This window comes from Hyaena hyaena, unplaced genomic scaffold (genome assembly GCF_003009895.1).
Source record: "Hyaena hyaena isolate Hyena2069 unplaced genomic scaffold, ASM300989v1 scaffold_329, whole genome shotgun sequence".
In the NCBI taxonomy this organism is placed as follows: domain Eukaryota; kingdom Metazoa; phylum Chordata; class Mammalia; order Carnivora; family Hyaenidae; genus Hyaena; species Hyaena hyaena.
In genome coordinates, this window is record NW_024080960.1 from 186,296 (window position 1) to 213,202 (window position 26,907).

At 42.0% G+C, this 26,907-nt stretch overlaps 1 protein-coding gene across 1 annotated transcript in view; it reads right to left on the bottom strand.

The window, feature by feature from the left end:
• Window positions 1-24,024, bottom strand: part of KDR (kinase insert domain receptor) — a 47,124-nt gene extending 23,100 nt beyond the window's left edge. The window contains exons 1-15 of the mRNA XM_039249057.1: window positions 23,672-24,024; window positions 19,118-19,211; window positions 16,699-16,895; window positions 13,089-13,219; window positions 12,687-12,855; window positions 11,956-12,095; window positions 11,074-11,251; window positions 9,570-9,684; window positions 9,318-9,481; window positions 7,036-7,192; window positions 6,009-6,132; window positions 5,384-5,492; window positions 4,002-4,343; window positions 1,825-1,971; window positions 1,365-1,496 (exon numbers count right to left, since the gene is read on the bottom strand). Coding sequence (XP_039104988.1) covers window positions 1,365-1,496; window positions 1,825-1,971; window positions 4,002-4,343; window positions 5,384-5,492; window positions 6,009-6,132; window positions 7,036-7,192; window positions 9,318-9,481; window positions 9,570-9,684; window positions 11,074-11,251; window positions 11,956-12,095; window positions 12,687-12,855; window positions 13,089-13,219; window positions 16,699-16,895; window positions 19,118-19,211; window positions 23,672-23,738 — 2,266 coding nt within the window. The 5' untranslated portion in view covers window positions 23,739-24,024. The remainder of the gene's footprint in view (window positions 1-1,364; window positions 1,497-1,824; window positions 1,972-4,001; window positions 4,344-5,383; window positions 5,493-6,008; window positions 6,133-7,035; window positions 7,193-9,317; window positions 9,482-9,569; window positions 9,685-11,073; window positions 11,252-11,955; window positions 12,096-12,686; window positions 12,856-13,088; window positions 13,220-16,698; window positions 16,896-19,117; window positions 19,212-23,671) is intronic.
• Between the last annotated feature and the right edge of the window lie 2,883 nt (window positions 24,025-26,907).

The window sequence follows — 26,907 nt, forward strand, 5'->3', positions numbered from 1 at the left end:
ATAATTATAATTTCCATATTAATTTATTTCCATATTAATATTTCCATAATAACATTTGGAAGACTAACAGAAACATTAAATACCTACTTTCCTCTTTCTTAGTATTATCACTAAGTAAATGTAAGTTCTGTGCCAATGTTCCCTACTCAGGCACGGGTAACCCGCTGCAAACAGCTCATGGAGATGAGGCAGGGAACGAGAAAGAGGTGGAAGTCCCCACCAGGACCTGCCCTAAACAGAAGCCCTTTGGAAGTGACAAAAACACCATGTCACTTGAAATTTTTACTTATTTCACACACTTGAAGTCTTTGTTTGCAAGTGCAATCTATAAAATGGTAATAACCCTACAAATGTGAAAACAAGTCATCAAGATGCAAGATTTGATAGATTAAGGGAACTAAAATCGAGACTTTGAGAGACAAGTTAGGATGAGTTCATAAAAATTCATCAGTTTCTCCTTGTGGCCCCATCCTTCTTTCTTCCCCTGGCATACCATTCCCTCACCCACATAATACAGTTCATTGTTTCCCTGATGGACTATTTTTTAAAAATAGGAATACACTTCAGAAGAGAAAATATTCTGTCACAAATTACCTTTCCCATCTGGGAAAATGCCATATGTCACATCACTCCTGCACACACAGAGGAGGAGTTTCCTCTCACATTTAGACACCCTAAAATTTCCATGCCACTGGAGCAATGGTCTATTCTTCACAGTAAATTTTAATTATCTGTAGTCCAATGAAAACTATGAACCCTTGTGATTGTCTGGCTAGCACTGATTGTGATGATTAAGCAGTAATTCCAATGTTTTTCCAAGAAAATCTAGAGGTATCATTTCCACAAGGTAATCGATCCATTCAAATGAAGATAAAAATAAGGGAAAGGAGGATATTCTACCTGGCTGGCTAAGAATCTTTCCATAGCGAGTGCTGCAAGGATGGGAAATATGATGCAAGTAGAAGTAAAATAACACTGATTATTTTTTCTATTTGAAATAATATATACTTAGAGTAGAAAACTTACAAAGTACAACGAATATTAAAAAAATCACCAAAATCCTCCTACTAGGTGACTCAGTCAGCTGAACATCTAACTCTTGATTTCATCTCAGGTCATGATCTCCTGGTTCATGGGATCAAGCCCCAAGTCAGGCTCTCGCTAATAGTGCAGAGTCTGCTTGGGATAGTCTCTCTTCCCCTCCTCCGCTCACACATGTGCACTCAATTTCTCTCTCTCTCGCAAAAAAAATAAAATAAAATAAATCAATCACCTATAATCCTCCCACCCAAAGTGTATGAATATATATACAACACAAGCTAATTTTCTAAAAACACCTAATGTGTCCACGAATTTCCACTGACCTTCTACAATGAAAAATGCCTCCACTTTTGCACACCCAAGAACACTGCATGCCTGGCAGGTATATAGGCCTTGATCTTCCTTCCTCACCCTGCGGATGGTTAGGTTCCGGTTCCCATCTTTCAGTACAATACCTAAAAGAGAAGAAAAGGATTGTTTTTATTTGTGATGTGATGTGGTGGAGTTGTTCAGGAAAAATTTTAAAAATATAAATGATGTCTTTGTTTGGATGAGTATCTAATTCTAAAGAGTGATGCAGGATGCATTGCTGATTCCCCTGGCTTCCATGAGAATTCAACAAGGCCCTGAATACTTTAACTCTGAGTCCATAAAATGCATCAGACCATGAACACTACCATTGCCTTTTTTTTTCTACCTAAAAGAAACCAAGGCATAAGGTGGGTTTTAGATCCCATCTCTGAGAATTCTGCAGCCAACCAGATAGAGACATAGTCTATTCACCTGAGTCTTCAACAAGCGTCTCATTATCTTTAAACCACGTAATCTGTGGAGGGGGATTCCCAGATGTGGTGCATGAAACTTCGATGGTTTCACCAATACTTGTTGTTTGATTCTCCAGGTTTCCTGTGATCATGGGCGCCACACGCTCTATGCACACACACACAAATCATACATGTAGTTATAACTTTTGAAATGGTTTTAGCATCATTAAATTCATAGTTTAAACTTAGTAAACAGTAAACCGTTGACTTACTAAGCTGAAAATACACAGAAGTGGATAACATTACTCTTGGCCATTGAGTAAATTTAATCCAAGAAATAAGTCAGGACAGTTGAGAGAGATCACTTTGAACATCCTTATTAGTGATTTTAGCCGGTCATCACATCACAAAATAAAGGCTGTCACCTTGATGGGGTTTTCTTCTAACTAGACACAACTTTCCCAAGGGGAAACTTTCCCTCCCATGAAAGTTCTAGACAGTGACACCCTTGAATTCTGCCATGTTTCTCTCGGTAAGTGCAAAACTTCAGTGTAATTCAACAATGAATGCCTTATGTATATTTGGCACTTTTTACAAAACTCACTTATAGTATTTCTGTTGCTCATTATCAATCGTATGATGGACAAGAATATTAACCTTCTTTCACAGATGAAATAACTGTAGTTAAGGGGGGTAAACAACTTCTCCGTGTTCCTATAACTCAGCAAATATTTGAACTAATAATAGAAGCCTACAAGACTAGTCCTATGCCATTTCCACTAAAACACAAACAAGCAAGACAATAATCCCTAAAGCAAATCAAAGATTTCAAAACTTAAACTCATGCGTATTCGTTTCAATGTACAGCAAAACTTCCGATGTACCCTCCCATCAAAGTGTGATAGAAATATCTTGTCCAAAGCAATCAAAAGGAATCTTGCTGAAAGAATCCACTTCAACCTTTAGCAAAATGAGATCACCTAAGTGGTGACTACACTGGGGTTTAAGCAAATGTCCTGGGCATTAGTCTATTTCTAAGAATAATTTTAGGAAAACAACTTAGGAGTCCTTAGAGAAGCAAACCAACTCATTGTGAGCACATATTTCTTGGGCATGGCCTCCTTCACATCTCTTTCTGAATTCTTCCATTAGTTTGAAACCAGATCAGTCACCAAGGTGGTCATGTATGTGACTGGATATAAAGAGCTCCGGGAATGACTTCACCCAAAAATATTCCTTCTTTTGACACCTAAGTCTTAACACTGGCAAACACTACTCTAGGGTCTATCTGGGGACACCTCTTAAAATATGTCAACGCCTCTGAAGAAGATATTATTCCTTCTGGTATAGATTCATTCACCTGGGCAATTCCCCATCTTAACAGCAAAATGAGAGAACACACGCATCCTAGACCTGGGAAGGGACACTAAAAAGAGGAGAAAATGAGGGAGTCGGCACAAAGAGAACTCCCCAAGTTTGTCTGATCTCCCCAGAAATAGAGGCATGGCTGCATAGCTTTTGTGCAAGACACAAGGTTAGATAAGGTGTGCAGAGTGGCTCCGTGTGGAATTTACAAAGCTATCTGCTCACTAAAATTATCACCCCATTGATCTTAGGCTAGACTACATGGGATCACCCAGAGGTCCAGGCGGTGAGTGGTGTACCCCTCCCAGGGGCTCCCGCGGGTCCTAAACAACCCCGCTGCCCCACTCTTACTGAGCATCTTGTATGTTGCCACTATGCTCTCTGATGTGAGCTACTGCAAGGAGTAAAGCAGAAAAAATGCCTCTCCTTATGGACACAGAGACCTCAATGTGCTATCACTGCCTGAGTTCTCAACTTATCTACCTACTCATCACTCTGAATTTCTGGAACCTTCTTAGCTCACAGTAGGCATTCCATGAACATGTGTCTGCTAAAATCAATGTCCAAGAATAAAGCAGAAATTTCCTCAGTTTAGGCTAATCCCTAGGAAATCTTAGTGAAATCCTATTTTGAGAGCTGGGAAAAACCATGTTATTTTCTTTTTACTATATCATTTCACCATTATCTGCCTCTTTCTGCCTCAAGGACTTTCTGAGTGTGCACCAGTCTACTTCATAGGCTCCTATACAATAGCAATCTTCTCACAGTCCCCAAAAGCCCTACACCGAAGGCATTCCAATAATCTTCCTCCATCCAGAGTTGCCTCCCTACCTAAAACCGTGAGCTGTTTGACCACACAATGTCTTTTCTTGGTCTTCCTGTCCTGAGCAAAGCACACGTAGTCTCCTTGGTCCTGCAAGGATGCGTTCTGGAGCTCCATGATCAAGGTGTCGCTTGTGCCATTAGAGAACATGGTGGCATTCATTTTCCAAAGGGCATCCAAGTTCTTGCATATGGGTGTGGGCAGCTCTCCCACATGGACTGGCAGAGCCTGCAAGCCAGACTTGTACCACGTGAGGTTCTCAAACGTAGTTCTGTCTGCAGTGCACCACAGAGACACCCGTTCCTGCTCGGTCGGCTGGGTGCCAGGCTGCAAAGTGATTTCAGGGCCCCCTGAAATATAAAACCCATGGTTAGAAAATGGCAGCACGTTTTTGTCTTCTTATTGCCTCTAGACTCCTATAAAGCACCAAGAGAAGTGAAGCACTACTGATCCCAGACAATGTCATACAGGGAAACAAACAAGCTGACAGCTTGGGCCTCAAAACATATTATTTTACTAAGATGTATGTATTCCTCAGACATGTATCAAATCTCCTCTCAACCATTTTTGAGATTTAAAAAAAATCCAAAACATTTTTAAAGCAGATCATTATAACATGGAATTTAAAAAATGAGTTCCTCATCAACACAATGACATTAAAGCTGTATTTATGACAATGAGTTAGCCCACATTGAACTACTTCACCTAGTCCAGTCAGCTAAAGCTTATCCATAAAGCTAAGATGACCGGCAGAATCAGCAGCATTGGGAGGAAATGGTCCCTGTGTCACTACAATTACCTCCAGTCCACACTGTCCAATGCTCAGCAGCAGGCCCACCAATACTGACTGAACCCCAAGAAACCACTCACTGTGCTAGACTCAGATAGTAGAGACATAACTAGTACCCAGGACTAGTGGCTAAAAATATGTGAAACCAGGGTCACATGGGTGGCTTACTCAGTTGAGCATTTGACACTTGATTTCAGGATCCCTGGGTGGTGGGACTGAGCCCCACATTGGGCTCTGTGCTGAGCATGGAGCCTGCTTGGGATTCTCTCTCTCTCCTTCTGTCCCTCTCCCCTACTCTCTCTCTCACTCTAAAATAATTTTTTTAATTAAAAAAATATATGTGAAATCATTCTCTCCCCTGAGAGAATGGGAGTCAGTTTTCCTGACTTCACATGAGCCGAGAAGCTACCTGAGAAATCTTCATTTACGAACAAAAGCATCACAGTGTCAGCCCAAGTCCTTTTCCAAAACACCATGCCACTCCAGAATGGCAAGGACCACAGAGTATCAGACATCTTAGCGCCCACTGGCAAGAGATCCAACCTCCCCCCCCCACTCCCCACCCCCCACCCCCCACCCCCCACAGAGAGCAGTACTCACTGGTCACATGGAAGGAGATAACCCTCTCTCCTCTCCCAGCTTTGTTGATGGCTTCACATTTGTACAAAGCTGACACATTTGCCGCTTGGATAACAAGGGTACTTACAGTCTATGAAAAAAACAAATCCCAGGCCATAAACAATGGAGGCTGTGTTTACACACATGCATTCGGACTAAAATTCAACCCGTAAGACCTACTCCATTCATACTACCGAACTGACCTCTCTCAAATCCACACAGTTATCATTATGCTGGTGTGGCTCACACATTACACAAAACAGGCTTTGGAAACCAAAAAGGAAATAATGCCTTTTAGCCTAACACTGCATGCATTTTCTCATTTCCATACTTGTAAAATCAGAATCACCTTACAACAGATGTAACAGAGCTAATGGCATGTGTGTTTTATCTTTCTCTGATAAGATACTAATAAGTCGATGGTGCTTCTAAAAGTCGATGGTGTTTTCAAACTGACTCAATACGTTAGTATTTTATCATACACTTAATGTGACTATCAATCTCTAATATCCCTCACATCTAATTATACCATGCTTCCACTCCATCATCCCCTCCTTTCATCCAAGAGAGAGAGACAGATTTTCAAATTAAAGAACTTCAAACTCACTTTGTTTTTTCCTTCAATTAGGGCAAACTGATTTTTGTTGACTTCAATTTTATTTCCCCCCTGGAAGTCATCCACATTTCTCCATTCTTTACAAGTGTATGGGTTTGTCATTAAGGCGGCTTGGCTATGAGAAAAAAAATAACAGCTCTTATTATCACTTAATTTTTCTTTAGTTCAAATCCATAGCAAGGAAAGGAGTCAGACTTTGGTCATTACGTTCTTAGAAATAACTTTCAGCCCACCCTGCCATGTTACAAGACTTGGCGCCAAATAAAAATAGGCCTCAGCAAAGAAGGAAAAGGTTCTAGGTAGATTCATTCAGGATACAGGAGGGAAACAGCTATTCTGGGAACAAACCTCCATTCATAAAGTGAATCGACAAGACAATTCAAGTTAATTTAGTTCAAAGGAAGACAAGGAAACTAAGAAGTCATCGGGCTTCTTAAAGTAATCTCCCTGGGACTGTGGCCTTTGTGTAGGAAATGGTCAGCATCTGAGGAAGAAACTAGTAGTGGCCATCTCGAAAACAACAACAGGAAGTGAACGGCTCTGGGTGATAGTGGGTGGCCTGTTGTTTTTTTTCCTAAGGATGTCTGGACTCGTGTTAGAACCTGATAAGCTGGGCCTGAGAATCCAAACGCTCTCATCCATCAGCTCTTCCTCTGAGATGGACCTTCTCCCAGATAAAAAGGAGAGATGCGGTATTCACCAGTTGCTTGGTGTTAGGGGAGAAAAAAAAACAAAAAAAAAAAACAAAGACTGGCATTTGGCAAAGTGAGGAAAGGGCCTACATTTGGAGAGGTGTGCGCATCACGGCCAACCTAGGAAGAGAGCTAGCTAACCTCAAAGGAGAACACCAACGAAGGACATCTAAAATGTTAAGACATGGAGAAAGATGGAAAGTACCACTTGGGGCATAACTTTCTTAGAAATGGCCTTCTCAGGTGGAATGGAGTCATCCCACAGCGTGGCTGTGTGAAATACCAAACCGTAGGGAAAAAGAAGACAGATGACGAGTTCTACTCACACAGGCTTGTAGGCACACTCCTCCTCCAGCTGCCAATACCAGCGGATGTAATGTGGCGGGGGGACCGCGTAGACCGTGCACGTCAGTGTTTGCGTGGTGCCGTACTGGTAAGAATCCACAGGAGAGATCAGGGATTTCTCACCGATCTGGGGTGGGACTGGAGATGGGAAAAGCCACTTTTGAATTGGCAATCAGCTTTGAGGAGCAGAAGCTTTCATCAGCTAAAGCCAGTGTTTCTACAAGCATATGATTTTACCTCCATTTTCTTCCTCAAAGAACAGCTAGACTTGGAAACAGGACACGTGACTTCTAGTGAAAGTCATCATCGTCACAAAGGGGGGACTTTGTGCAAGTCTGGCCACCCTCTGCCTCGGTTTTTCTCATCTACATGTTAGGGATGGCTCTCCCTGTGCTCCCCGTCTCAAAAGATCAGGACAGAAAAGCCATAAAATCATTGTGACTAGTGCAGTAAATACGTTTTTTCTGTGCAGTGCATTGTTCTAAGTTCTCTGCCGGGAATAATCCACTGGATCCTCACAGCACTATCAGTGTCCTCCCTTTTACACAGAAGAAAAAGAAACGGAAGAGTCGAATGACTTGCCCAAGATCACATGCCTCTCTTCTTTCTCCCTCTCCGTCTCCTTCTTGCACTTCCTTCTCTCCTTCCTTCCTCCCTCTCCCCCTCCTTTCCTTCCTTTCTTCGCTCCCCGTCTCCCTCTTTCTCACCCTCTTTTTTCTCTTTCCTTTTTTTTGGCTCCAAAACGTGATTGATGTCAAACTATTCTCCCATCACTATCAACTTAAAGATTCGGAGTCTACTCCCAAATTTTGACTTTTTATGTTGATTTTATACGGCAGGCTAAATGCTAAGTGAATCAAATGGTTAGGCTTCATGAACTCTTGAGATGGGGTTACACACTATCCATTGTTACAGCTTTATTTCATGCTCCTTTGCTTATTCCTACCTTGCCTATTAGCTTTCTAGCTTCCCGCCACTCCCAAATCCCCTACTCCTGCGTGGCTTCTAAATGACATTTCTGGAGCCCATTTTCTTTAAAATACTTCCTGAAGCTGATGTCCCAGCAAAAGAAAATCAAGCCAAGCTCAGCAGACATACTGAGCAGTGGCAGGATATGTGGAGAAGCACCCTAATGTTACAAAAGAAGAACCTGAAGCCATAATATGCTGTGCCGACAGGGAGAACAAAGAATACCAACAGAGAAGCATTTCCCAAACTGTGTTTGGAGCAAGAGATTAATGGGTTTCTGGGGTGGGAGGGGGATGCTCTGCTCAAATAATTTTGTTTAACTCTCAATACTCTTATGTCTCTCCCGCTGGAGAATGGCAATGTACATAAGCACATTAAAGGTCCTGATAAGTCCTGCTATACAGACACCTGTTGTCCATCGACTTAGCATCTCGAACACTTCCTTGACCATAATACCATTTTATTCCCCATCCAGAACACTTTCAGTTTGAAAGAACAAAGTTCAAATCATCATTAGATCAAAAACTTTGTATCTTCCCTTTATAGCCTCAGAGTCAGATAGATCTTAGACTCCTGTTTAAAAAAAAAAATCTTTAACTTACAGCCAGCCAACAGTGTCAACGTGCAAAAGCCTTCTGACCTGGGATCTGCCTATGCCTTAAAGTAGCAGCCTTCCACAAAATCCTAAAAGGCTCTTACACATTTGCATGCCAGGTGCACAGTTCGGTGAGACAAGGGCAAAGGCAATACACCAATGGTCCCTGGAGGTGTTCTTATTTCACAGCACACAGCCATCGAGTGTATCATCTATGTCAATGCTGCATGTGATGGCCAAACGGTTCAATTGCGAGGCCTCTTAAGCACATATGTCTGGAGCATGCTGTCCTACACCTTACTTCAACTCTACTGCTCTGGTCATTTTTATAATGTTTTTTAATGTTTATTTACTTTTCAGAGAGAGAGAGACAGAGACAGAGAGAGACAGAGTGTGAGTAGGGGAGGGCAGAGAGAGAAGGAGACACAGAATCCAAAGTAGGCTCCAGGCTCTGAGCTGTCAACACAGAACCCAACGCAGGGCTCAAATTCATGAACCATGAGGTCATGACCTGAGCTGAAGTTGGATGCTTAACCCACTGAACCACCCAGGTGCCCCTGGATCATTTTTATATATAGGAGCCTGTCCCTGATGTGAAGCAGCAGGTGACAAAGGACTGGTGGCCTGTTTGTACAGGAAGATGTGATCATACCCTTTATAATCAATTCTGGGCCGGGAAGAAAAACTGAACAAACTCACCATTCACAATGAGAGATACTACGTGGCTCTGTTTCTCCTTCGAAATGGGGTTGGTAAGGATGACAGTGTAATTTCCTGTATCTTTTTCACTCACTTCCATAATAGTCAGTACATGCCCCACTTTTATTGTGTGATTGGACTCAATGGGTCTTCCATTTTTATACCTATGGGAAAAAAAATTCCAGGAGTTAGTATAATTTAAGGGTTTGCTTTCAAGTGGAACAATGCTTTGCATTTATTTCCAATAGTTACCATTTTATTTCCGGGGGAGGGTAACCAACGTACTTCACAGGGACTCTGACATGATCTCCCACTATGACTTCCACCAAAGACTCCATGCCACTACCAAAAGCAACAAAAGGTTTTTCTGGAAGAAAATAAAAACAATTATTTCTACAAACGTGAACTTCTTCAATAAACGGTCATTTGGTTTAGTTTTTCATTTCAAATGAAGAGTCGACAATCTAGGGAGTGTGAGTTGCTACAGTTCAGGGATTCCCCACACTGCCTTTCCTTGGTCACGGTCACAGCTTCTCCCATACAACTGGCCTCTGCATTTGCCTTTCTCTCTGAATGCACACTGCAAGCCGACTGTTCAAGTCTCAGTTCAAGCTTTTGCTGCTTTGTGAAGTTTTCTCTAAGTCCTCCAGGAACCTCGGGTGCTCCTTCTCCTCTGTTCCCCTTGCACCCTATACCCACCCACCATCTGTCCCAGGACTGTCCTCAGACCCCTTATCTTTATCTGAACCTTCCTCCAGGCTCAGCCAAAAAGTGTCATTCACCCCTGACTTCTCCGGGTTCCAGGTTTATATATTAAATATCTCTACTCAGATGTTTAATGGTCATGTCCAAATAAACACACCCAACACTGTTGTCCCAAATCTTAGTAAATAAAACCACCCTTCACTCGCTTGCTCACGCTAAAAATTCAAGTCCTCTGCCTTTCTTTCTCTCTTATATCCTACAGCCACTGAGTCAATGGGCAAATCCTGATGGCCCCGTCTTTAAAAATACATCCAGAATCAGATCAACTTCTCCCCACTTCTACTGCTACCACTTAGTCCAAGCCACTCACCATCTCTCACAGGGATAAATGTAATTGGTCTCCCATCTGGTCTCCCTACTTCTGCCTTTTCTTCCCTAAATTATTTAACGTAAAATACATAGCAGTCTTACAAAAACATAAACCAGAGCATGTCTCTCTCTGCTCAAGCCCTTCTATGAATCCCCATATTATAAAATCTAAAGTCATTACCAATGCCTAAAGTTGAGTGCCAAGCACCTACACTGAGACATTTATGTGTTATTATGGGACCTTATTACAAGTGAAAGAGAATAAATAAGAAACTAAGTTATTTGCTCAAAGCCCCACGGATAGTAATTAAATCCAGGTTTCCTCAATGACAAAGCCCATGCTTATTCATACAGGCCCCTCAGCCTTGAAATAAAATGAAAACGTAAAACCTACCTTAGATAACGATACTCTGCTTATTATTATACTACTAGTAGTAGCATCAACAAAAACTGCAACGAGCAATGTTTAGTGAGCACTTACAATATTAGCTCATCTCATTATTAAAGTTGGGACTTGAACCCAAGCTGTGCTCTTGATCTCTTGGTGATGTGGCTTCCCCAGCAAGAGCTCAGAAATGTCTTCTGAATGAACAAAATAGGAATCACTAGCTGACCTAAATTTAAATTTAAATTATCTCACTTTTCAAGGCACGGCATAATTCCAAAGGAGATCTTAGCTTACCATGGACCCTGACAAATGTGCTGTTCCTCTTGGTCATCAGCCCACTGGATGCCGCACAGGTGTACCTCCCATGGTCACTGCGGGTCACACCATCTATGATCAAGGTGCTCAAGAACTTCTTCATCTCACTCCCAGACTGCGTTTTTAGGTCCCGGTTAACAAGTTTTTTATGCTGATGCTGAAAAAGAGTTTACTGAACTTTCAAAGTCCGCCATGGTATCACCTGGTAGCTTCTAGATACCCACAAGATCGAGTCTTGGTGAACACAATTCATGCTAATAATAGGTACTTCAGAACTTTTAACATCATCTAGATATCAATATATTTGGTTTCAAGAGAAATAAATGGAAACAACTGAATTAAAATTTGGAAAGCCTCACGCAGTAGGAATGAGATGGATATGTGCTGCGGAAACACAAGCAAATACAGCCACTATTTAAAGAGAAGTATGTCTCATGCCACCTCTTGAAGATAAATCCCCTTAAAGGGAAAATAGATCAAAGACTCTGGAGCACAGAGAAATAATGCAACCTGGAAAGATGTAATCACCTAGAAAAAAACCTCATCTTCACAGCCTGATTAATGCAGAGTGGCACCGAGTTCTTGGCATTACATCTGTTTTCCATGGGTACTATACATTCTGCAGTTCTTTTACAGTGTGTGTGTGTGTGTGTGTGTGTGTGTGTGAGTGTGTGTTGTGTGTGTGTTGTGTGTGTGTGTGTATGTGAGAGAGAGAGGGAGAGAGAGAGAGAGAGAATGAAAGAGAGAGTTAAATCCCTTACATTTTATCTGGCTAGACAGATCCCTATCTCTCCCAGGCAAACTCCATTGGAGCTTATTATCAAAGTATTTAGAGGTCTGGCTTTGAATTGTTAGTGTTACCTTCAAAGAAGGGTATTCCCAGTTGAAATCAATCCCCACATTTAGCTCAGTCCTCGCTGTACAGTTTAAGACAAGCCTCTCTCCAACAGACAGCTCAACTCCATGAGGGGGGCTCAGAACCACATCATAAATCCTGTACCCTGGAGCAAGCAAATTGAAAACACAGAGAAAGAGAGGGGAAACAAATCTATAAATTAGCATGGATTTTTTTTCAAAAACGATGCAGCTTCAAAACGTGCCACATCATTTTTCCCTGAGGGCCTCACTAATGCTTGGTAACTCCCAGCAAAATCACCCACAGAGACTTATAAAGGAGACTTGCAGGAATCTCAAAGATGTTGCCCGGTGGATAGAAAAGCAGTAAAATTTGAGTAGTCAAAAGCCAGTGAAGCCAGCGTCAGTAAATTACTGAACTTTCCATAACATAGGTATAATTAAAAGAACTTATGCCAAGCAATGCTTTGAACATTGAATTTTCCATAAAATATGCTCCGATAATAACACTCTTTTCCATCCTTGGTCTTGGCAAGAAAGGCGAAAAACTCAATTGCACAGAGGTTTATTTGGTAGAGAAGAGCAGATGTAATGAATTGCCCCATACCAGATCTTGGATTAATGTATTTTTCAATATCCCTTGTCCTTCCCCTTGTACCTAATCTCCACAATCTTACTATAGGAAGCCAATCTTTAATGTCTGACATTAATGACACAGAAAGAAACTGTCCACTTACCAACAACCACAACTATGTACATAATAGACTGGTAACTTTCATCATTAATTTTTGCTTCACAGAAGACCATGCCAGCATAGCTGATCATGTAGCTGGGGATAGTAAAGCCTTTTTTACTGTCCCAGGAAATTCTGTTACCATCAGGGACAAACCTCTTTTCTGGATACCTCTGGGTAGAGAAAGAAATAGCAAATATTGAATAAAGTGCTACCCAAAAGTGAAAACCATGTAAAATGATCACTAAAGAATTCATCAGTGAAGAATACAGATTGGTTTTATCTATTATCATTTTGACACTTCCCAAAGAACCTTTAACACACATGATTGATAATATATTATATACAGGCCACCCATCATCACATTATGAAAATATGAGAGATGATTGAAGAAGATGTAACTTACTGCACAAAGTGACACATTGAGGTTGGAAATGGATCCAAGACATGGAATCACCACAGTTTTGTTTTTGTTCTCAGTGATGTATACAACACCATGCTGGTCGCTAACAGAAGCAATAAATGGAGATCTGTAATCTAAAAGTTGAATTCCATTGATTAATGACACTTGCTAGAAAAGCTGGTCTTGTTTCAAGTTCATAAACTCTAACCAGAGGAGTGAACGACTGAAAATGATCTTCACACCAGGCAAAGGAATCCACAGGTTGGTCTGCTGGTTGATATATGGTTGCAGGGATATGTGGCTATAAGAATGTGTGTGGGCGTGTGTGTGTGTGTGTGTGTGTGTGTGTGTGTGTGTGTGTGTTTAAAAAATCTGAAAGAAAACTCCCAGAATAAAGTTGACTCCTTTCACTAGGATCATTAACAAGTGGAGTATATTTTATAGGTTCCACATTTAAACAGATTGATCATTATAATTTTTTTCTAAAGATTAAAAAAATTTTCTTAATGTTTATTTATTTTGGGGAAAGAAAAAGAGACAGACAAAGTGTGAGGGAGGGAGGGGCAGAAAGAGAGGGAGACACAGAATCCAAAGCAGGCTCCAGGCTCTGCACTGTCAGCAGAGAGCCCTACACAGGGCTTGAACCCACAAAACATGAGATCATGACCTGACCCGAAGTCAAACGCTCAACTGACTGAGCCACCCAGGAGCCCCAATAATTTTTTTTCAAAATGGATAAGCATACTTCATTTTTCAAAAACACTTTCATATACACATATACATTCTTCATATACACTCAACATTTTTCAAGCACTTAAATTTTAAAGGAATATTTTTAAATTTTAAAGTAATGTTAAATTTAAATACATACACTTTACCTACTCAGTTTTACTGATGTTAAAAAGAACTCAGATCTCTCTTTAGGCAAATAATGTGTAAGTGTCATGAAAATAAACTAACGGATTCCAAAGGATCTTTATGATAAGCAGAAAATAACTAATAGGTTTTGGATTCAAATACTCAAGAGAAAAATTTATGTGGGTATTTAAGACTGTGAAGACTAGATATAAGATTAGTTATAAAATAATGTTCAATGGTTATTGAATTGAGCTTAAAATTCAGCAGTCATTAATATCTTCAATGACACAACTTCAAAAGGCCACTATGGCAAAAAGTGGGGAGAAAACAAAGGTGATTTTAATGTCATTCAAACATTGTACACACAATGTTTTTTAAATTTTTTTAATGTTTATTTTTGAAAGAGACAGAGAGACAGAACATGAGTGGGGGAGGGGCAGAGAGAGAGGGAGACACAGAATCGGAAGAGGCTCCAGGCTCAGAGCTATCAGCACAGAGCCCGACCCAGGGCTTGAACTCCTGAAATGTGAAATCATGACCTGAGCCAAAGTCGGACGCTCAGTTGACTGAGCCACCCAGGCATGTCTCTTCACACAATGTCAATACATGGCTGGGAAACTACTCCATTCCCCAGAAATAGAGTCGCTGTGGTGTGAAGTCGTACTTGAAATCTCACAGAGATAATGCTTCTTATGGCTATGCCCAACACGCGTGGTCATGCCTTTCCAGGGCTCTTCAAGGTGGTTGGTCCAAGTAGAGAAAGAGTTAATTAAGGCAAGGAGAGAAAGGCAGCTAATTCCCTGCAACAGCAGAAGTCTGATTTCCTTCACAGCTGGGAAGCACAGAAAGGCAGCCAATCCAGGCCACCACATGCCATAGCCATTATCTTATGAGGCCAAGACCCACTTCCTGGCTCCATCCACTGCTGGAGGGAATGGGGTCAGAAGACTAAGGAAGTAAGGTAAGGATCAGGGGGGACATTAAAGGGCTGTCCATAGGGAGCACTTCAATGCTTTCTTTCTTATTGTTAAACTTCATGACCAAACTCTTGGACAGCTCACCTCCTAGAACATTAGACTTCGACAGGAAGCAGAATTTAATGGTATACTCAAAGACAGGCAGTGCGCAAATAAACAGTGCCAGGGATTGCTACTTCTTAATATCTACCTTTCATCCACATGCTAAGAAATATTACCAAGCTTGCTTACAGAACAAGTCTTCGGAAGCGAAGTTAACCCCTTACGTAAGAATAAAGCTATTCAGTATATCAATTCTATTTCAGTATTCCAAAAAAAGGAAATAAACAAAAGAAACCCAAACAACCACCCATCCTCTCAAAATAAAATATTTACTGTAACTCATGAAATGAATTTTCACATGTCTCCAGGTTTCCTGACTTGGGGAGAAGGAAATAACGAGATATTATGGGAGAGGTTCATCTTGTAGTATTTCCAGACAGGCTAAAAGCAGGAAATCCTTGCAATCTTCTGAGAGAGCCTGATCTCCCAAGACTGCCAGATCAAAAGGAGCCAGAAATTCTCGAAGATCTGAGCTTTGTCTCTCTCAAATTCTGCAGGGGAAGGAGGAGGGCCCAGAATTCTACCTTGGATTGTGCTTACACTGGGCAAAAATAATTCTCAAACATTGTGCAATCCAGGAGTGACATGCATTATTTTGATGTAGTTTCCAGTTTTCCACTGCAATGACCATGTTGCACTACTGAAACATAAATGGATAGATGCAAGCGTGTTTCCCAGAGCTAATGAAATTCCTGTTCTGTAAAAGATGCTTCTGGAAAAAAGTCTAAGCCATCTTCACCTGCCTCAAATCCTCTGGGAAATAAAATATATATATAAATGTATAAGTAAAATGTACATTTTCATAACCAGCTCATTTTCACTGAAAAGGAAAATATTTAGTATATCCAAGCAAAATACTCTACAACACTTAACCTTCCCCCAAATTATATGACAGGATTATAACCATCATTAGGTAAGTCAGCTTTTGATAGGAAAATTAAGGAAGTATAAGATTTTTGAAACACAAAAGAAAAAAATTATATCATAAATACTAAATACATGTAACATTGTGTTTTAATCTACATGGATGTTAAATTGACCTCCATGATGTCAATCCCAAATTGCAAACTCTAGAAACATGTGGTGTATCATCCAAGATCTCAGACCACACAAGTGAAGGAAAGAAACACTGTCCTCAAAACGCTCTTTGAGGTAGTGTCTTCGTTTGCACAAGAGGATGAAAGTTGTGTTTCATAAAGTAGAAGTCGGAGGAGAAAAGTTCTTAGAAAAAAAGCTCCAGGGCCCTTGGCTGTTTCCCTGTGCATTCTTGGGAAAATCTCTACCCTGTTGTAGATAACCTATCTCTCCATTGAAACCTCTCCATAACTCATTCCTGAATCTTCCTTTTAAAGGGATTCAGGTTCTTTTTCTCAAACATCAGGAGGCTTCGTATAAATCCCTGTAGCCAATCGTGAATGTAGATTTCCCTTAGAAACAAAGATCAGAACCACACCAAGTGGGCAAAAGAGATGTCAACAGGGCCCAAGTTCCAGAACAAGTCAATGAGTCTTATTCTCAGGGAAAGCCTTGAGAGAGAATTTTGTGTATTCCTGTTGGCAAACAGCCTTTGGAGCAAGGCTTTTGTTGTACTCCATTGTACTCAATTCTGCTTTGCACCTATTGTGTTTTCTAACTGGTAGATCAACTTGGGAAATGAATTTCATTTACTCACTTACCTTGAACGTACACATAAATGACCGAGGCCACATTAGTGTCCTGGTAGAAGCACTTGTAGGCTCCAGTATCATTTCCGATCACTTTTGGAATCGTGAGTGTCTTACAGAAGAAGCTGTCACTGCACTCCGTCACCTCCACTCTCTTCTCAGAGCTACTCTGATTGTTGGGCCAGAGCCAGTCCAAGTCCCTCTGTCCCCTGAAAAATTAATTCCAGAGAAGTATTCATGTGAAATGCCACACTAGGAGGCTGTTTCTAAGAAAACAAAAGGTTTGGCTCTCAAACGTCTATAAACTCAAGAGACAGATTCACAGCCTTCTACCAACAGTGACAGGCTGGGTCCACCAATGACAAAAGGCCATGAACTCAGCCTCAGACATCACTTATATAAGGATTCCTGGGTTTTCTATTAATTAACTCATCCACTCAACAAATATTTATTCAACATGTGCTACATGCCAAATGTTGTTAAAGTCTGGGGATACAGCAGTGAACAAACCAGACAAAAATCAATGCCTTTATGGAACTTTAGTGTAGTTAGAAGAAACAGACAATGAGATAGTGAGTAAACCTCTTTAAAAAATTTTTTTAATGTTTTTATTTATTTCTGAGAGAGAGAGAGAGAGAGCATGAGCAGGGGAAGGTCAGAGAGAGAGGGAGACACAGAATCCGAAACAGGCTCCAGGCTCTGAGCTGGCTGTCAGCACAGAACCCGACACAGGGCTTGAACCCACGAACCGTGAGATCATGACCTGAGCTGAAGCCACCCAGGCCCCCCTGAGTAAACCTCTTTAAAGCTGAAATTCTTTAAAAATAAGTAAAATATATGGTGTAAATAAAATGTAAGGTGGTGATAAGTACTATACAAAGAGTAAAGAGTTCTGGAGGAAGGGGGCTTGATGAAGCCATTTGAACATACAGAGGAACAGTGTTCCAGGCAGAGGGAACAGAAAATGTAAAGACCCTGGGGCAGGAGTATCTGGAGTATCACAAGAACGGCAAGGAAGCCTGAGTGGTCAGATAAGAATGGACAGGCAGGATAGAAAGAAGTGAGGCTCCGAAGGAAGAGGGTACAACCTCTAAGAGCCTCGTAGGATCTTACACGGACTGCATTCAAACAAAGATTATTTTCACTGCAGCATTTCCCTGCAAAACTCTATGAATCATTTCCCTGCAAAACTCTATGAAAGATAGTCTGCATAAAAAAGAATGCAACACCATTGATTCTTTTTTCAAAGAATCGGAAAATTCCATGAAGTTGCAGCTACACTAATGAAGTTACTTTGACACACTCCATAGCTTTTTTAGGACATCAGAAATTTTTCTGAATGAATTTTAAAAAGGAATGTGGGATCTGTGGGAATTTAAATAACCTCTGTTATTGAAGACGGTTAAGAGGAAAAGCTAAAAAAATGTGTTTTCAAATAGCAAGGCTAGAGAAATAGCACTGTTACTATGTTTTTTCCCAAGAGCTGGTGACCCAAGTTTTTCCCCAAGGTATTGGTAACCTACCCTTGATAAGGACACAAGGGTATCCTCTACAATCTGCAGTCTAAAATAGGTCTGTGTCATTGGGTTAAACACCTGGTGTTCATCAAGCATTAGCAATGGTGGTAAGCTGCCCAAGGTTCTTTGTGGACGCCCCTGCACCCTCCTCAGAGGGCAATATCACCTCCACCCACCCCTCCACCTGTTGTCTCTGAATACACTGAGAGGTTCCTGCAAAGCCTCTGGGTCATGACATTAAACCCCAAAGTCTTCCACCTTTCCTTCTGGGGTAGGGGGCTGTAAGACAAAACTTAAATGTTTCTTCTTCTTTTTAAAGCCTGCTTTCCCGGTCAGCAAAGAATCAATAGCAGGACTTCTTGCTACCAAATGAGAAGAGAGGCATTCTACAACATCACGTGAAGGCCTGAAGTCCGTTACTTGTGCAGAACACGTACACAGTAATATTAATAGCTATATATTAAATTGCTACCAGAGTCATCATTTTATCATAAAATAAAATTCTTGGCAAATCATAAAATAAAATGCCCATGAGTCATTATGAATATAGTAAATATGGCCCAAACTCCTTCAACTCCATCCCTCAATTTCACTTATTTACCCAATATTTAATAAGCATCTATTATATACTATTTTCCAGGTGATATGCTGTGTGTGTGTGTGTGTGTGTGTGTGTGCGCGCGCGCGTGCGTGCACATTGGCAGAGGGTAGCAGGGGGAAAAATGCCAGCAAAATCACATATAAATTTTGGGAGAAGTGCTTTCACATTTTTTTCATTATCAAATCATTTATTAGAAACCTCACTATGTATAATTACTACAACTCTATTATAAATCTGTTTAAGGAAATTATTTTCCCTCAATAAAAAATGAGTTACTTAACACAGGAAATCTGAATCTAAAATTAATCCTTACCTGCAAGTAATCTGAAGAGTTGTATTAGCCATAATTGTAAGTATGTCTTTTTGTATGCTGAGTCTGGGTGGATCAAGGGAAACACTAGGCAAACCTAGAAACAAATTAAATAAATGAATGTAGTTGCCACTGAGTCAGACCCAATAGGAAACACCTTCTATAAACAATGCACACTCTATACTTTAAAAGGCCTCTTCAGCAATTCATTGTGTAAAACTGTGAATTTACTTTTCACCATTCCCAGTAAAAGTTCACAAGCTGTGTCATAACAGGAAGAATGGGCAGATGGTCATAAACCAACACAAAAGTTCTGCAATTCATGGAGGTAGGGTGGAGTTCCTGTTTTCCTGCATTGCCAACTTCAAGGTCTTACAAAAGGATATAGGACATTGAAACCAAATGAACCTTCATCTGATGATCTCACTCCCTTGGGAAAGGACCCACTGACATTTCTTATAAAGCATAGGATGCACACATTTGACTAAATTGCTGATTAATGAATACTACTTAGAGAGATTTCTATACAGTTCATCTATGTACCCTGAAGGGGGGAGGAATACCCTTAACATTGTCTCATTTTCCTTTATCAATTTTCTAGTGCACTTCCTCTGGTAAATGAACTGCCAGAGTTGGATGATGGTACATTAAAACTAGGTGAGAAGAAGTGAGGAAAAGAAAACATTTGCTAGTGTCCATGTAATACGCCTATTAATATACTTTTCCTTAGAGGAGGAGACTAAAAAAGCATAATGCTAACGAATTACAATTGAGAAATCACATCTTATTAATCAAAGCTTTGAGCTCTTTCTGATACCAAGCTTGTAACCCAAGAAAGCTGTCTTTACCTAAAACTAGCATGGGACCGATTCTCACCCTAGGTCACGCGACAAGAAAACAGAGTTCTCTATGAACTAAATGCAAAAAGCTAGTAAGTATTGAAAAACTGTCAGAGAAAGAAAAACCGTCCGCCATGCTAGAGTCTAAATATCCAGATCTCCAAAACATCACCTTAAAAAGTGATGGATGTCAGGTAAGCACCCAAGCTTAATATGGTCCTCAACTCAGGTCAACTAAGAACAAATGACTCTCTACCCAAAGAAAATGAAAGGACTAATTCAAAAAGATACATGCCCCCTATGTTTATTGCAGCATTATTTACATTAGCCAAGATATGGAAATAACCCAAGTGTCCATTAATAGACGAATAGATAAAGAAGATGTGGTGTATATACAATGGAATATTACTCAGCCATACAAAAGAATGAAATCTTGCCCTGTGCGAGGACATGGATGGAGCTAGAGAATATTCTCCTAAGTGAAATAAGTCAATCAGAGAAAGACAAGTATCAAAGATGCCACCCATATGTGGAATTTAAGAAACAAAACAAATGAACAAAGAAAAACAAAAAAGACAAATAAAAAATATACCCTTAAATACAGAGAACAAACTGATGGTTGGTAGGGGGTAGATGAAATAGGTAAAGGGGATTAAGAATACACTTATCATGATGAGTAATGCATAGAATTGTTGAATCACTATATTGTACGCCTGAAATTAATATATCACTGTATGTTAATTATACTAGACTGTTAAAAATAAATAAATAAATAAATAAATATTTTTCAAAAAAGAACCAGTGATTCTCTAAGCCTAAACTGACACTGATCTTGTTGGGTAAATAAGACAGTATTAGCAAATATGAAAAAGTATGAGTAAAGAGAACATATGAGCACATATCAAGTGCAACTATCCAATATATTGCATCTGTGGACCCCAATGTGAACAGCTGCAGGTAAAATGAACAACTGATCACACATATTTCTACAGGCTCACCCATTTTTCTACATGCTCACACATATTTCTACAAGCTCATTTTCCAGATGTGCAAAATAGTTGCTAATATAACTGTAGATTTGTTGATCAATATCATAGTTTTAAAAAAAAACCCTTAAGTTATATCAATAAATCTCATAAACTAATTGGTATTGGTACTGACTTGTGTTTGGGGTAGTAATTCTTAAACTTTAGAATGCGTAAGATATCCCTAGCCCTATAAATCTGCATTTTTAAATGTTTTTATTTATTTTTGAGAGAGAGATAGAGACAGCATGAGCAGGGGAGGGTCAGAGAGAGAGGGAGACACAGAATCCAAAGACAGTCTCCAGGCTCTGAACTAGCTGTCAGCACAGAGCCTGATGCAGGGCTCGAACCCACAAACCATGAGATCATGACCTGAGCCGAAGTTGAACACAACCAGCTGAGCCACCCACGCGCTCCTAAATCTGCATTTTAACAAGTATTTCAGGTGACTTGATCCTACTTGGTCTACGGGACACTCTTGAACAGCTATTGATCTGGGATATCATGATCAGGTAATCAGCATAGCACTTTTCAATACGGAAGGAAATAATTGCCCCAAGTAGGCAAGCAATAAAGCAAAGTATTTAAAAGCAATAGAAAAGCCTTCCAACAATGGAGTCTCACAGGGTTTAAGAAAAGGAAAATGAAAATTACTCATTTGGATAAGTACAAATATCAAACATGACTGGGAAGCGCTAAGTTGAGAAACGTGTTGAAAACAGTAACTTAAAACAATTTGTACAATGATCCAAATGAGAAAGAGTCCATTATTTGGGCACACTTATATGAGAAAAAAAATGGTAGTAAAGGCAAAGCTCTAAATTACCTATGTTCACCCTACCACCAAAATAAGAATTCTTGAAGATCCCTCATAAGTTATCAGCATAGATTATCTCACACTCTAGCCACCCTTTCTCATGTTAAAAAAAACTAATTAAAGATATGGTCTCCATTCATAGGAAGCTAAGACAACACCATACTATTCTAGAGACATGTATACAACAAAACTCTTTTGCTGCAAGGCTATCTCAATAGTGATAACTTCAAATTCATATCTGTAGACCAACCACCATTCAATTTTCTTTTGCTCCATTAAGCTTCATTCATTTTCATTGGCAAGTTTAAGTTCTACTCTTGGGAAATTCTAAAGAAATAACTATAAGAAGTGCATATGTTGCTACTGAATAAAAAGCCCTTCTATGTTCCAGTCCCCTAACCAAAATTAATTCATTTGTGCGCTATTACCCTTCCAACTCAAAGACAGGAAGGAAAAACAACAGTGCCTCTGTCTCTAGAATTTGATGGCATCAATTATAGTCCAATCCAATTAAGCAAGTCACACACTCCAAAAGGGCAACCTCATCATTATATTCAGGGCAACCCGATTACAGTTACCACTGCTGCGCTATGAACCTCCACAGGCTTAGAAGCAACTCACTTCTTTGTGGGATACAGAACCACCACATGTTCCACACCGTAAGGGGGGGAGAGAGAGACGTCTTGTCAGGGACAAATGAGTGTCCATGGTGAAGCTGGCCCTGATGAACCAAGTCATTATTAAGAAAATTCAATAACTATAGGCAGATGATCTTTTACAGTATATGAGCGTGTCTTTTTTAAGAGACGTGTGATTCTTTTATTTCAATATAAGGAGCTTTTCCCTGAATTATTTGACTTTTTTTTTTCTTTTCTCTACCCTCTCCCCTTTCTCATCCTCCAAAGAGTGGAAATCTGGAAATCAGCAAACTGTGGCACAGAAAAGAGATATGAGAAGGGAACGGGCGGGGATGACGAGGAGCGCGAAGAGAGAAAGACAGACATTCTTTCCACCAAGAGCATGTGTGTTCCTAATCCTGAAGGAGACTGAAATTTTAGGTGGCAAGGAGAGTGGCGAGTGACGCTAAATCTAGGTACCGAGTCCCGCAGATTAAGTTTTCAGAACGTGAACTTCGGACCGTGCGCTTACCCCAAAGCTTTAAAAGATGTTACTGTTTTACATAAGAAGGTGAGTGTTTCTCGGAGACATTTTGGGAAGCTGTCACAATCCCGGGCCCGAGCCCAATTTCACCTTCTCTCTGCAAGGAGAGCGGCATCCCGCACCAAGCAAGGGAAAAAAGTTTCCCTCCCCGAAATGCACTTCTTACAGGGGGTGTGTTTGTGGGTTCCAGCCAGAGTGAACTGCACACCGGGGTCCCTGCTCGGCTCCTACAGACGCAGAGCCGAGGGCACGGTCGGATCCGAGCGAACTGGCTTGCGCTCCCCGCAAGGCTTCCTTCCCGGAGCCCGGGCTAGTGTGGTGCGCCCAGCCGGACAGCGTTCCACCGCGCGTTCCGCCTGCGGGGACACCTCTGGCCTGCCAGCCCCGGGCGCCAGCCTTCCCACCCCCGCCTCCTGAAAGCGCGAGGGTGTGTCGGCCCCCGCAGGACTTGCTCCAGCCGAGGCCCCGGTCCCAGACCAAAGTCGTAGAAAAGGAACTGGGCTCTGGGGACTCCCAGCTCTCTGGATAATCTTGGGCCAATCAAAGACCCTCAGTTTCCTCATTGGTAAATGAAAAACCACAAAGTGTCAAGTCACTTTCAACTCTCCAGCTCCCGGACTACGAGTTAGATCCGGCCTCCAGGACCTCTCCGCATCCCCACCTCTCCGCCCGCACCCGACCTCTCCGTCTTCTTGCTAGGGTGTGGGCTCCTTACCCACAGAGGTAGCCCTGGTCTCCACGCAGAACCACAGAACGATGGCCAGCAGCGCCTTGCTCTCCATCCCGCACCTCGCGCCGGGCGCCCTGCCCAGAACTCGGGCGCGGGTTCTTTCTCCCCGGGCCTGCCGGGCGAAGAAGGCGCGGAGGTGGAACGCGCGCCGCAGGCGCAGGGCTGTGAAGCGCAAAGGGGAGGGCGCCCTGGCTCGGGCCACGACTTGCAGGGGCGTCTGCGGGTGCCAGGAGGAGAGGAAATCCCGGCCGCGCTACAGCTCTGGACTGTCTGTAGCGCGCAAGTGATGCCCCGCGCGGGCAGAGGAAACAGAACCATCCACCGCCTGCTCTCCCGGGGTCCCGGGACTCAGTGCCGGGTGGGAGCGGAGGCCGAAACTCTAGAGCTTGGGGGCGGGGTTTCGAGAGGCGGGGCATGGGCGGGGCTCCCCTCGGCCGCAAGCCCCTCCTCTCAGCCTGGATCCCGGGCTCCCCTTGCCCACTACATCTCCCTGTCTCCCTGCCGGCCTGCGACTGCATCTGGCCCCTAGGCGCCCGAGAGAGAGCGTCCCAGGCGCAACAACTCCGCTGTTTATCTCCGTAGAGATAAAATGTAGCCTGTAACGGCTTCTGAGAAACTCCAAGCTTCAGTAGGTTGGGGCCCTCCGAGGTGAAGGTAGGGGGTGCCGAAGGAGGGGACAGCGCCGTGAGCGCAGGCGAGGGACACTGAGCCTTCAGGAGGCGCGGGAGAATTTGGGACCGTCTTCCAGGCCCGCGCTTTCCCGTAGTGACCGGGCGACGGGCTGTGGACCAGCGGCAGCAGCGGGTTGAAGCCACCAGGGAAAAGCGGATGCAGACCCCAGGCGAACGCAGGATCGCAAACCCGGCCGCAGTGACTCCAGCCAGTACTGAGTGTTTTGCTTGGCCAGCAAAATTGTAGCTTAAAAATCTGAATCTGAATGCCTGTAGTCAGAATATACACATGTTCCCTCTATTTCCTCTTATACCTGGCAGCTTCAAATGTTTTTAAGTTACCAGCCTAGCCCCCAAAGGCATTTAAATTTGTGCCCCCCTTGCCTGGTTTTCACCACAAACCAACACGGGGGCTCCAGGAAGCTGTCGGTAGTCAGGGCCTTGGGATACCCGCGGTGTGAGAGTCACCCATCCCTAAGTGACGTTCTCCTTGAGAAAGGGCTTTGTCCACCGCGTTACCTGACAAGGACTACATGACTCTTCCTGGGCTTTTGACCAGGCCCCTTTCCAGAACGGAGCTCCAGGCCAAGATAATCTAGGGCCAGGAGAAGGAGGCCAGCTTCACTGAAGCAATGAAGCGAAGGCTCCCAGACCCAAGGCACCCAAAACAGCATACCGAACCTCACAACTCCCTCTGCATGTGTCGACTACTTGTGGAGCTGTTTGAAGAAGGCAGATTCCTTTAGACATTTTTTTCCCTTCTTTTCTCTCCACAACTCCCCACACTTGTTTGACATCAAACAAACCCCAACTTCATTAAACAGGGATCTTGCAGATCCTTGTCATAAGGCACCATCCTTCAGGGGAGAGGAAGAGGTAGAATTATTTCTGCATCTAGGCCAAACCCTGCTTCCTGAAATATGCAAAGTGAAGTGTTGCTTTTCTTCTTCTATGTTTATATTTGCTGTCTTTACTCTTCTACTGTGCGGGTTGACAATGGAAATACTTTAACTCTGAAATACAATGAATCTATATGCTTAAGATTTTCTTAGCATATGAAAAAGTTGAGACTGAAAGGTCTTTCTTCAGCAGAGGCAAGCCTTTCCACCTTTTTGCCCCCCAAGCAGATGTTATGTCACCAAGGGTGGCCCTCTTTTAATACTATGTGTTGTCATCTTTCACTTTAAATTAGAACTTGAAGATGTCTCTGCATCAACCCATGAGGTTCCATTTTATTCCTTTTAATAGTGGCATGATACTCCACTGTAGAGATGCACTCGTATTTAATCTAGTAGGTTTTTATACTTGTCAGAGGCAGAAGTATCCTTAAAGAAACCCCTCTCTTCCCTAGTAAACTTAGCAAATAAAGTAAGAACAGCCCTGGCAAAGCTGGATACGGTTGTGGGGGTGGGGGTGGGGAGATGGGGGATGGAACCTGGTTTGAAGAAGGCCATTTCTTTCCATTTCCATCTCAAACAATTCTTTAAGCTCAGGCTTATTTACAACTCATGACACTTCCTCTTCCAGGTCCCACTGAGGAAGACAGTGCCTCCTCCGAATGCAAACCAGAACCTGCAAGCCCGTGGTAATAGCCCCTTTTAGCAGGAAATGATGCGTCTTTGATGGCCACTAGACCAGAATTTGGCAGAGTCGCAATGAAATCAGTCTACTACATTACCTCCCACACAGTACTTAGAAGTGCCTTATGTTCATGAAAAATGACAAAGTCTGGTTTTTTGTTTTGTTTTATTTTGTTTTTTGAAAAAGGTCTGCTCATTGGGCAACACCCTCCCGTTATGTGGTGCCACTGGAGTGATTTCATGAGTTAATCCTGCAGTACAGGTATATCCGGCCCCATCAAAGTGCCCAAGGGTGTTCAGTACTCTGTAGATGGGATTCAGTCACATTTGGGGCTGAAGCAGCAGAGTGTCACTAAGCACAAGGACTCTGGGGCCACGCTCACTGGACTTAACCCCCCCTTACTATCCATGTGATCTTGACTCACTTACTGGTTGCATACCCATGAAACATAAAGGATGATAATAGTACCTTCTTCATTGGTTTTTTTGTAAGAATTCAATGACCTACCACATATAAGTCACCTAGGACCTAACAGCTGGTGAGCACAGATCTAGCGCACATAGTAAGCATCTGATACAGTGGGAAGCAGTCTGTGAGGGTCAGTCACACCACTGTGTGTGGCCTCCTTCATGCTACAGAGCTCAACACTGCAAATTAGGCTCATTCATCCGCAATAGCCATTTTTGAGCACCTACTATGTGCTAGCACTGTAATAGAGACTAGAGTTACAATAGTGAAAATAAAGGCAATATGAGCATAAATGAGCAGTCATCACATAGCTCCATCCAGGGCAAATTTAACTTAATCACAGAGTGCTCTGTACTTCAGCTACTTCTTTGGGGTTTGTGCACACAAAATATACATTGTGCATATCACCAGAGCACACTACATAAATTATACTCTGTGATGCCAAATTTCATTCTGGCACCACAAATATTTTGGACTTCATATGTTAAAAAAGTAAATATA